Source organism: Homalodisca vitripennis, chromosome 3 (genome assembly GCF_021130785.1).
Source record: "Homalodisca vitripennis isolate AUS2020 chromosome 3, UT_GWSS_2.1, whole genome shotgun sequence".
Taxonomy (NCBI): domain Eukaryota; kingdom Metazoa; phylum Arthropoda; class Insecta; order Hemiptera; family Cicadellidae; genus Homalodisca; species Homalodisca vitripennis.
The window spans coordinates 52646459-52659425 of NC_060209.1; the positions used below are offsets into that span (position 1 = coordinate 52646459).

At 33.3% G+C, this 12967-nt stretch overlaps 1 protein-coding gene across 1 annotated transcript; it reads right to left on the minus strand.

The window, feature by feature from the left end:
- Window positions 1–719: 719 nt before the first annotated feature.
- On the minus strand, window positions 720–5869 carry LOC124356878 (solute carrier family 2, facilitated glucose transporter member 8-like). Its single transcript, XM_046808152.1, has 2 exons — window positions 5725–5869; window positions 720–2101 (listed from the first exon to the last, which is right to left on the minus strand). Exons 1-2 carry the CDS (start codon window positions 5798–5800, stop codon window positions 723–725), a joined length of 1455 nt encoding a protein of 484 aa, XP_046664108.1. The 5' UTR covers window positions 5801–5869; the 3' UTR covers window positions 720–722.
- Window positions 5870–12967: the final 7098 nt, after the last annotated feature.

A 12967-nucleotide genomic window follows, 5' to 3' on the forward strand; every position in this document is an offset into this window, starting at 1 on the left:
AATTAATAATAGCCCATAGTCACCCTAGCAAATCGTAAATGGTTATTTTATATATTTTTATTTTAAACCGGAATCAGGGAAGAAACCATGTATACAACACACATATTGCGTCAGTGGTAGTTTTCAAAATACATATGTATTGATCACACAACATCTAAAATTAAGACAACAAAAGTAACCTCTGGTTTGTGATGCTTAAACATCATAACCTCAAAACATTCTGTTACTTTATATATTCAAATAAACACTAGTTTATTTTTATGTGATGAAAGAGTTAAGTTATTTTATGTTTGATGTCATTAAGGTTTCGCAAATAATATTGATCTGAAAGTTCTTTGATGCTTCAGGACTTTTGTGGGATAGGGTGTAATTGCATTAAATATGAGAAAATGTAAAGTATTGAATTTCCCCCATTTGGAAGCTGTTTTAATTGTTTATAGGACATTCTTATATTTTTATATTTGCGCTTTTCATTAATAAAATGTTTTAGAAAATATGAGATTTATTAGAACATATTCTTTGTATAACGCTCTGAAGCTTCATCCTACTAAGCTGTTCAATAGAACAGCAAAACATTTAGTTTTCTATACTCCTGAATCTTCAAAATCATCTTGGTGTAGAAGGTACTGATTCAGAATTAAATAAACTACACGTAAATAATAACTATTATTCCTATTCATATTTAATAGATGAGGTTCAGTATAAATAAAAAACTAACATAACTATTTAATTTCAGTTTTATTTAGTCTGTCTTGTTCATTTTCAACTCCTATTTCATTAACACTTCCATTATTCAATATATTCAAAATTTCACTCTGTGGCTTACCTTTGGTTTCCGGCAGATATGCGTAAAAGAACATTGAAAACAATGAACAAAACACGCTGTAAGCCCAGAAACATCCATATGGCTGTAACAGCGTCTTCATGATGGGAAACAGTTTTACAAATATGAAGGCAGTCAAGCCCAATCCCAATAGTAGATACGAGATCGCGAGACCTTTTAAATGAGTGGGAAATATTTCCCCCACGACTATAAAAGGAATTGGCCCCACTCCGATTGAATATGCACTGACAAACAAGGATAAAGATATGACGGGTATCCATCTTAACAGAGACGCGACCGGCTGTGTACTTAAGAAGAACAGGTAGGCTCCTAAAACCAAAAGTGATAGTGACATTGTCAACAAAGATGATATCAACAAAAACTTTCTTCCAAGTTTATCAACCAAAAGTGATGATAAGCACGTGAATATTACTTGCACAAGCCCTATTATGAGTGCGGACTGATACGGAGTGAGGGATGCCCCACAAATCTCAAATATACTCACGGCGAAGCTCAGAACTGGCAAGATTCCACTGGTTTGTAACGCAATCATCAGAGCCATTCCAAGAATGAATCCCTTCGTGGTCCCTCTGGTAGCAAACAATGACATGAACGACAACTTCTTTTTTATATTACTAGGCGTAGACTTGTATTTCAACAACACCCTTTCTGTTTCGGCTGCATCACCACCTCTGTACCAAAAGACAGATTGTTCGGCTTTAACAGTCTGTCCATTTTTCCAAAGGAACATTGGAGTTTCCGGCACCCAAAAAAATGTGAGCAGAAAAATAATTGGCACCATCAGGCAGGCAATGGACAGAGCATAATATTTAAAATAGGTACCGATAACGTAGGAGTACAATATTCCAAAATTTACAAATATGATAAAAAAGGATCCAAAAAATCCGCGTAAATCGTCCTGTGCGACTTCTGAAATGAAAGCAGAGGCCGCCATCGACGCTCCGTTGTTCGCAATACCTGCAATAAATCTCGCTGCCATTAATATCCAAAAATTCTGAGCAGCCAGAATCAAAGTCCAGTTCAAGATGTATGGAACAGTTGATATGCAAGCAATATTTTTCCTGCCCAAGCGGTCGGCGATGGTGCCCCAGAAAAACGTCCCGATGGCAGTGCCGAGGAAGTTGATGGAACCAAGCCAGGCGACTTTGTCCTCCGTCATGGGCTCTGTCCCAACGGGTGAGTCTCGAGACATCAGCAATGGCTGCATCGGTGATGTCCACCCCAGCGTCGTACCCGTGCAGAACCCCAGCAAGCTAACTGTAACATGCAGCTTGGGGTGAAAATATTCTATAATATACACTTTATATAACGTATAGCAGTTTTAGGTATTTATGTATAATGTATAGCTTAGCACACAAGATAGAACTTATAGTTAAGTTAATATTTTCAAATACTGAATGGAGGAGGGAAATACATACAACAGATTTATTAACATGATGTTAACAATTTTTAATTAATAATAACTAATACTCTGTTAAAAATCTTTATTAGTAAATGAGTTAATTAATAGAGAGTTTGGGCTTATAAGCAGTTAAAGGGGGTCTTTAAAAGCCTCGGAAACTGTATGTTTTGAGCTAGGTTATAATATTATAAATAATCGGCATTTTTTTGTTAAGAAATAAATTAATATTTTGTGAATTTGTATTATTGATTACAGAATTTTACTATGCGAGTACTCATATATGAATACTTTTAATAGGAATTTATTTATCCTAGTTAAATGCATATTATGTACAGTTTTTTTATATCTACTATTAAAATGTTCTCAACAATTGGATTTTCATGTCTTTATAGATTTTAATCTTGAATATTTGACTATTTTTATTAAAATCTAAAATGAGCGTTATGGTTTTTTCATATTTTCGATAACAATATTTATTAATATTAATATATTGTTTAAAATATAGGGTAGGATTTTGCTTTCTATAATAATTTAAATACATAAACAATATAGAGATGTAATATTTATGGTCAGAGCACTTCAGGGACGTGATATAATTAACTTACACAAGAATGATAAGATTACACAGATTAGGATTGCATCATTAACACTTGTTCATGTCAAGTCAGACTACTTGAATGTTCTTTAGTGCGGTAAATTTTCGATTAGTTGGAGCTTTTTTGTTTTCGATCTTTTAATTAAACTGTCTCTTATTCATACTTCTCGTACAATGGGCTAGGTTTATTTATACTATTAATTAAAATATTTCCTACGTTCATAAAATGTTTAGTAAACTAAATCGGAAACGCAATAAATTAAAAAGGCACAAAAATTTATATTTGCTTCGAATTTTTCGCATTTTTATAACATATGTAAATGCCAATTGTTGGCAATTATATAAAATTATGTAATTATTTGTGGGATATAAATACTCATGATCTTAAAATATGATGATTAAATTAACATTTGGGGTTTGCAGCATTTAAAAACTCTTAATAAAAACACCTCTAAAGTGGGTTGGTTGTTGTCAACTAGGAATTAACCCTTATTAAAGTCACAGTAAACAAATATTTGATAGATATCTTACGAATTTAGTGGATAATTGATTAAATTATTATATACTCTAATACGTTAAGCTTTTGATTAAATTATAATTAAGTCACTTGAATACGTAATGATTTCAATCCTTTATTAAACAGATTTGTTAAATCAGTTACGAAAATTGTTATATTGCGTATCCTTTATCATGTTATTTATTACGTAAAAAGAAAAACAACGAACATAGTCGTACCACCTTTCTAGAGGTATTTGTCAAATAGCAGGTGTTTGAATAAACCAAGTTTTATTTACTTGTATGTACCATATGTTTCCACATCAACATATCAGTGGCTACATTTCACTAACAAAAATAAATGAGAACTATGAAATCAAATTTTGAACATTTATAAACCTTCGTATATAAAGTATGAAAAAACTAGTTATTTTCATTGATTCTTCTATATTTTATTGATGAAGTTCTGGAAAAATATACTCGTATATAAAGTTTATGTTTATACAAACACCCTTTCACTGAGAAAACTCCGACTCTATGAGATTACTTCAACCTTTAGAAATGGAATTAGGTATACTTCTTAGCAATTTTTCTACTCCAGTCACCACCATAATGCAATGTATGGGAAAGTTTCATTTTTGCCGACCGAGACTATCAAAAGCCAAAATCCTCATAATATAAAAACATATATATCTCACGCACATGTAATTATTTATGAATATACTAGTATGTGCAATATAACGTGGATTATGAGGAAAGTAACTCCCATAATTCTTTATGCAAACAAAACTTCGAACCACGATGATGGTAGCATGGCTCGGACAAATGTGTTAGAACATTTTTAATAACACAAATTTTAGGACAGACAATTTCAAATGAATTCAAAATTTTTATTCCAACTACTTTATAATACACATAATGTTTTTATTTTAGAAAAATGGCCATGTTAAGCAACTTGTGAAAAATGTGTCTTAAGTTTGTAAGACGTTAGGCGTCTTTAGTAGAGAATTAATGGTTACTCTTCACTTACTACGTATAGTTCATAAAAATTAAAAGTTTTGGAACAATTATATTTCTACTTGATTTTGTAAGGATTCATGCTAGCGACCATAAATAGTTTTTGACATTATACGACTACTTGAACCATTAAAAGTGAGAATATTTATAAACTATGGCTACATGATATCAACCAAACCAACTTCATGGTTTTAGAAAACACTACATGCTTAGGTGATTTTAGCCTTGTAAGGGTTCAAGATAATAGGGATAAATATTTAAGTATTACGGGGCTGAGCCTTTACTATATTAAAGGACTAATCATTTATACGCCAAGGCATTGCCTTTGAGTATAGAAAGTTTAATATGATTGTGATATAACGAACAGTACTTAAATCTATGTTGTGACATTTTGAAATTTAATTCTAGTAATGAAAATAAACAAAACCTTTCCTTTTTTAATCATGATTACTACTGTCTTTACTAAAGTATTTCGTTGCTAATTGGTTAGTTTACTGCACCGTAACCTTCTATTGTTACATTTCTTACTATAATATTATCAAATTAAAACCAATTTCATTGCTTTCAAAATGTACGGTGTTTATCAATGTAGGTGTCAAATGTCAAGAGCAACCACACAGCAGTGAAAGAATTGGGGACTTGAAAGTTAACCCCTAGGTCGCCTCTCTTGTTGTAATTGGATGAAAGGTTACTAAGACTATGGCCTTTGACTCTTTAAACAAACTAAACTCACTAAGATAAGATAGCGTAAGCGCCGTCAACTATGCACTTCCTTAGTGCTATTTATCATCCGATCCCCACAACCTAAGTACTGGTATCAATATTAAGCTGGGTAAAAAAAAAATTTTAATTCATTAGTGTGGAAAAAGTAGCCTATTGCAATAAATATATAAATTATATAAACAATTTGGAAAATGTATCCAATATATTGGATAACCTTTGTTTTAGCCTACTTAGGATTTCTTATTAATTCCTCGTGGAGATTAAATACAAACCCAGTGACAATTCTCTATTGTTTATTTCTTGACAATTTCAGTTCCTAGTCTGACAATTACTTGAAAAGTTACAATGCAACAGGTGACATTGCTATTGAGCATTGCGATTGTATTTTAGTAGGGATAAAAAATTATCAATTCAGATATTAAGCAAAGCTATATCAGCCGTATTGGAAAATTAATTATTTTAATTATTCGTTTTAGACCCAAATCGTAAAATATTCTGAAGATCAGATATGCGGATTTTTTACAAGTTTAAATTTAGTTGGTGAATTGCGAAAACGTTCAAATTTACTTATTGTATTTAAAATGAGAAAGTTAACTGCTTACTATATTGATAAATTTTACACTAAACATAGCACTTAACTAAATGTACCTAAAGATACGACGGTGAACTGTCTTATCTTGGCCACTCGCTGGTATCTCGCTGTCTCGTGGTCAAGTTTGCGCATGGTGCTCAATGTGGACTGGGAACAGTGTCTGAGACGATACCACTCCTCAGCTCAAGAGATAACAATGCATCAGTACGGTCTTGATACGAGGCAAAAACTGATAACAGCCGCTCATAAACCACCATTCCTTAATCTTTATATGAACACACTGAACGCAAGTGAACTTTCTGTGTCCAATGTGTTAGCTTTCTAAACTCCCATTTCTTCTCCATTCAGTAAATTCGCTCATCTATATATATATATATGAATGTTTGTGTGTTTGTCCTTTATAGAGTCGTAAACTATTTGCCCAAACATTACAAACATTTGTATGTATATGTATTTTTTTTCACGGAAATGGTTTATATGATATGCACATTGATGTAACATCACCAGGCAGCGCTGCAAAAGATAACAGTTTTTTAAAAAACGCCTGCACATTATAAACTGCAATTACTAGACAGTACCGTACATTAAATATCCAAACACTATTTGAAGGCGCTAAATAATTTTGTATTTTTCCTTAAGATACTTTCTGGTTGAATTTAAAGTTTGAGTGTTAGACCACTTTATAATAAATTATATAATAAATTTACGTTTACAATGGCTATAAACCTACATATATTCTATTGATCGTGGTAACAAGGCAAACTATACATCGGCGTTGGAAATATAATTCACTTGAACCAGAAGAGCACATACACAGGCAAAGCTTACGAAAAGCGTGCGAAGCCGCGGGAAACAGCTAGTTCAGTATAAAACATCATTTTGAAGCACGGACACGCCTAAACGGTTGTGCCTAAGGCCCTTTACGCATCGTGGTTTAAATGTTTGGTAGAAAGAGACATATGTCCAATTTAACTTACCACGGGAAGAGAATCCTTACTTGAGGGCTAGAAAGTAACCTAGGCTGAAAATACTTGCTTAAATGTATTCTAAACCGAGTAGCATATTTTTAAATAATATAATGGGCTTAAGGAGCGCCATTGGTTTTTGATTTTAGTCGTTTTTTAATTTGTAAACAACATTTTGTCACACCTCTTTACTATAATATTTTTGAAGACACGAAATAATAAAATAAGGATTTTTATTATATTATGAGAAATTATTGGTATTGAAAGATTAATTTTGTAAAATTAAATGTTTATGTATATGAAATACGACATGACGAAGTGACATGTTGTTTATTCATAAAAACAATAATTTCATTAAGTAATATTATTTATATTCTTAGTCATTAAAAAAATTATATTCAATTTAGAGATGTGATTTACATAAGTAAGATATGTACAAAAATTTTCACCCCCTATCAATTATTTACATCCTAAAACATTTTCCATTTTTATCCTTAGCCAATTTTGACACTGATATCACAAATTTCCTACGTTAAATTTATGTATCTATTCGCGGAATTATTAAGAGAATATTTTCTGTATTTAAGAAAGTTTTCTCAAGGTTATATGAAATAAAGGTTTAAAAATAAGTTTCCAATCTAAAATTGATTGCACCACTTTAATTTTTTAAACTGTCCTTATGTGAGACATTTTTCACGATTGCCAAATTTCCGTGTAGTAAGCTATTGCGTACATATGTCAACATGTGAAAATTATGTTTTTAATAATTTTCAAACATAAAGCAATTAACTCAATACATTTTGCTGTAAATATTTCCAGTATCGTAAATTACCTGTCCTCTTGCGACCTTGAATGATTGGTTCCCACACAAGACAAACGCCTACATTAACAGAACATATAAGTATTCCAAGTAATACTGTCAGGTACAGTTCGAGGACTTTAGCTGCGCGCGTGACCTTGAGTGTGTGGTTATAGGCGGGAGGGGTGGCGGGGTAGCATTATGCGCTGCGTCCCGAAAACATTTTCTGTGACTCATGGGTAAAACCCTCCTTTCAGGAATCGTATTGAGCCAAATTACTCATCACACTCACTACAATCAGTCTGTTCTGTGACAGTGCTGATTTTTTTTTGGAATTAAATAATAAGAGAATACCAAATAATAACAATAATAGGACTTATCCTTGTTTTAAACTTATTATAGTGTTGTTAAACGTGTTTTTTAAAATAACGTATTTGTCAATACTAATCTGCAAATCGAAATCGTGAGTTTAAAGCCGTTAAAGAGATTGTTGCGCCTTCATCTCAGCGGCTAGCACGTAAACGCAACCCGCCACACAGATAGCGTTTATTTGTTGAAAGGGTAGTATTAGGACCCTTACGAGCACAGCTAAATTCCTCCAACTGTATGATACGACATTAAGATCAACACAACGATTTTTCAAAATTATCTCTATATTTTATTATTATGCAATGACATAATATTTATAATTTATTATGTATGAGCTCAACCTTAAAGCTCGTTCATGTCTGAGGGCGAAGTAAAAATACAAAATTTTCCTCAGTAATAATATTTTATAATTATGCCGAAGTGTGCAGCGAAGCGTTGAAAGGAGCTCACCGTTAAACACTTGGGAATACATTTCACAAATTACGTCTTTAAAATCCTAAGAGAATATTTAATTAAAGCTGAACCAATTTCCTCGAGAAGAGCTTGAGAACAACATAATTGCTTTGAGGTCTTAAAGAAGCTGCTCTTGAATGAGAAATTATTTTTAAGATTAGTTAGTAATTATGAGTTTTGTTTTTAATTTTCAGTTTAAAACTGTCATAATTTCCCTTTCAAAACAGATGTTTTCAGATCCACATAAATATTAGTACTGATGGAGGTATTCCATACGGGCCCTGGCCTGGCGATGCGCAGTGGTCTACTTGTCATTTGGAGGAGTGGGGGTAACGCTTCCTCAGTCTGTATCGCGGAGCTGTGTAGTGCGGATCTCGCGCTTGCTTGTTCAACACTCTTCTTGCCTCTGTGATACTTGCACTGTTTTGCCGCCGTTACTGCTTATAGGATTTCCGTGTGATATTTCTGAAATGGCGGGTGTAAACTTCTTGAAAAAAGTTGGAAGTGGTAAAGTGTATCATAGCCAAGCTCGAGAAATCGTAGCAAACGTTTATGAATACATGAAAAATGAGAAAGAAAGTGGCGCCGCAATAAACATAAACAATGTTCTCGTCCGTGTAAAAGCTGCAACTGGCGTGCCATTGACAACTATTAAAAAAATAGTTTCTGAGAGGACAAAAATAATTCAAGACAATGCAGAATTCAGCACTCCGAAAAAGAATCGAAATCGTACAAAACCTAAAACCGATCTAGACAATTTCGATGTAGGTGTTATTAGGAGGACTATAAATGAATTTCACCGAATTCATGGCAAAAGACCAACAATAAAATCTCTGCTATCTGTTCTGAAGAGTTCAATTAATTTTAAAGGTAGTTCTTTCTCTCTTCGATGCATTTTAAAGAAAATGAATTTTAGATGGAAGAAGGCTACTAATGACAGAAAAGTATTGGTAGAAAAAAATTAACATCCGAGAGAAAAGAGTAATTTTTTTGAAAAAAATTACTCAGTACAGATCTGAGAAACAGACCCATTATTTATATGGATGAAACTTATATTCATACGACTCATGCAACCCCTAAAGCCTGGACTGACGACAGCAATGAGGGATGTAAAGTACCAGTTAGCAAAGGAAAAAGATTAATTATAGTACACGCTGGAAACGAGAAAGGGTTTATAAAAAACGCGTTGCTAACTTTTGAATCAGGCAAAAAAACCGGCGATTACCATAACGATATGAACTTTGCAAATTACGAGAAATGGTTGAAAAGTAAATTAATTCCCAATCTCCTTGAAACATTCTGTTATTGTGATTCACAATGCCCCATACCACAATGTCGAAATTAACCGAGCGCCAACATCTAATTCCAGAAAAGGTGACATGATTAAATGGCTATCAGACAGAAATATAAATTTCCAAACAAGTAGCCTAAAACCGGAGCTGTACAGTTTGATTAATTTACACAAACCTAAATTTAAAATGTTCAAAAATTGATGCAATTTTGGCTGAACACGGTCATTCAACTCTGCGCTTGCCTCCCTACCATCCCGAACTTAATCCTATAGAAATGATATGGAGTGTCATGAAACAGAGGGTGGCTAAACGTAATGTGTCTTTTTCAATGGAAATAATAAAGCAGCTTGTGGAAACAACATTTGAGGAAATAACTACTGAAGAATGGTTATCTCGTGTAAACCACGTCAAAAAAGTAGAGGAAGACTACATTAGGTTAGAGCCTCAAATTGACGAAATGACAGAACATATCGTCATTAACTTGCAAGATGATAGTGACAGTGACAGCAGCATGAGTGAGAGTGGCAGTGATGATGATAATGGTGACTTTAATCTAAGTGGGATCGAAGCTCTACCACAGTAACCAGTTTACAGCATTCAGTAAGTAAACAAAATTATTGTTCTTAAATCCTAAGTTTCAATTGTATACATTAACGTTTAAATTCAGATAGAAATATTTTAATTGTTACTATTGGAAGTATGTTAACTATACTGCCAATGTTAAATTTGTCTAACATGTGTTTAAATAATCGTACGCAGCACGCAGATCCAGCTCACTGACAATAGTGACAGTGGCAAGCTTTGTGGCGCGACGGCGCGGCGGCAGACGGCCCCTCCCCTCTTTTGACGGCTTCTCCCACTCCGTACGACACCACTCCCCTGTTGCGCTTCTCAGGGCCCGTATGGAATCTCTCGATGTATAATTGGATCCTAAGCTAATAAATTGTAATACACTTTTGACTGAAATGTAACGGACTCTCGTAAGTATGAATGCATGAATTCTTGATTTATCCAGATGAGGTTAGAGGGCCATTGTTCCTCTCTTACAACTTAACTTGAAAAATAGAATAATAAAAACCATAATTTGTATTCTTAAAACACTAAAATACCAAATTAATATTTAATAACTATGCAATATTATTTATGTAATTGGATATGTATAAATTAAATTAAATATTAAAACTAAGTTCTTAATATTACGCAGGGAACAATAATATGATTAATATTAAGAAAAAAAAAAGTATAAATGCCTACTAGGGTTGGGGTACGAATTGGACCAACACTTGTGCAGTATGTGCAATAATTTACAGGTGAATGTTTTGATTCTGGACCCAATTCAATCCTGTCCTGGATATTATGGCCTGAGGTATCTTGGAGGTTTATAATTTGGTTGGGTTTTTTGACTAATTTAGTTTTTGAATATTGGAATCTAAAGTACTCTGACTTCAACAGGGGATTAACTTAATTGGTTCACTGATAATTTCTAAATTGAGTTAACTAACACTCTAGTCTCTTCAACTTTACTAAACAACACGCACTGTTTGGTCATATTTTCCTCACAATTAGCTAGCCTCCTACAGTTTAGCAAAGTTTTATAATTAAATTGTTGTAAAATTAAAACTATACAGGGTGATTCATGAAGTTCTCCCCCCACTTCTACAGCACATTGTACTAGTAAAAATAATGAAAAAATGTTATATAAAACATAGGTCCGAAAACGCTTCGTTAGCGAGTTACAGCTAGCGAAAGATTTCGCCTGAATTCCTGGGTAAAGAGTAAAATAAAGCCATACTGAACTTTTGGAAAGGTTAATTAAGTAAGAAATATCGTGGAATCTTATGTATTTTTACCTGATAAAGCTAATAAAATAGGTTTCAGAACTGTACCTGTAGTAGTTTTTGAGGGATTCAGGGTTAAATGCAAAAAATTGGGGCACGAAACAATGTTTTTTTTTAAGTTTGATGTACAATAACTTTGTTAAATTGGTAATAAATACATAAAATCAACAAACATTAATTGTAGCGAATTTAATTCTGAAAAAATTGATATAGGCTAATCAGAGTCTAAAATAAAACAGAAATAAGTACCAAAAAATCGATTTTATTCAGTATAATACATTACTAGCTGTAAAGAAATACCGTATGGTATTTAATTTAAATAAAACAAAAACAAAATGTTTGTTCCTTAATGATGAGATAAATTGAGAAAACAAGATTAACTGTTAAATAAATTTGTTTGTAAATAAAAATATCATGTTTTATTACGTTGTATTTTTTTTAATAAAAATTTACATCAAATGTTCGAAAATAAATGAAGCAAACATTTTCCCATTATTGTTTACTAATCATCGAAATGCAGTTTTTTGTTTTATTAATTTCTAAGTTGGTAACGCACGAATAACAGCTGATCAACAATGGTATTTTGTACTGTTACGTTAGAACTGTGTATTAGTGGTGTTTTGCAAGCTACAGAAGGAGATCGGGGTTCTGTGAATCGTGTTATTAAATGCAATTTTTCTGTGAGTTATAATTCGACTGTTTATTCAGCGAAAAAATGCCTTACTTATTTATATCAGAGGAATACGCTGATATGGTTTTTATTTTGGGTTACTGTAATGGTAATGCTAGAGCTGCTGTAGAAGAACATGAACTACGTTACCCTAATAGGAGGATTCCAGATACCAAAAAAATTTCAGGAACTTTTCGTACTCTTCGGGAAACAGGATCACTACCAAGTACGTACTAGAATCAATTATGAACGAGCTGTCCAAATTGATGATGATATTGTTATTAATGCTGTTCATCGCAGTCCAGGTGTACGTACACGACGTATTTCTAGGCGTATAGGAGTTTCGCAGTCAACGGTGTGGAGGTCACTTAATCGAAAACAAATTTTATCCGTTTCATAAACAAAAGGTTCAACATCTACAGCTAGGGGATGGTCCGCTTCGCTTGGAGTTTTGCAACTTTTTGAATATTAATAATCAACTCTACAAGCGTATTTTGTTTACGGATGAGGCACAATTCACTCGGGATGGTGTCAATAACTTGCACAATGAACACTCATGGGCAGAAGAAAATCCACATGAGGTAGTGGAACAGAACTTTCAACACCGATTTAGCGTCAATGTCTGGTGTGGCCTTTTGCACAATCGGCTGATTGGACCTTTCATATTACCTGGACGCCTAAATGCTGAGTTATATTTGCATTTCCTTCAAGAAGAGTTGCCGCAGCTGTTAGAGGAATGTTCCTTTACATCTCAGACAAAATTTGTACTTCCAGCATGACGGAGCACCTCCCCACTTTTCACGTGCCGTTTCTGCTTACTTAAATCATCAATTTCCTGGACACTGGATTGGTCGTGGAGGGCCTCACCCTTGGCCACCAAGATCACCAGATCTATCTCCATTGGATTATTGCA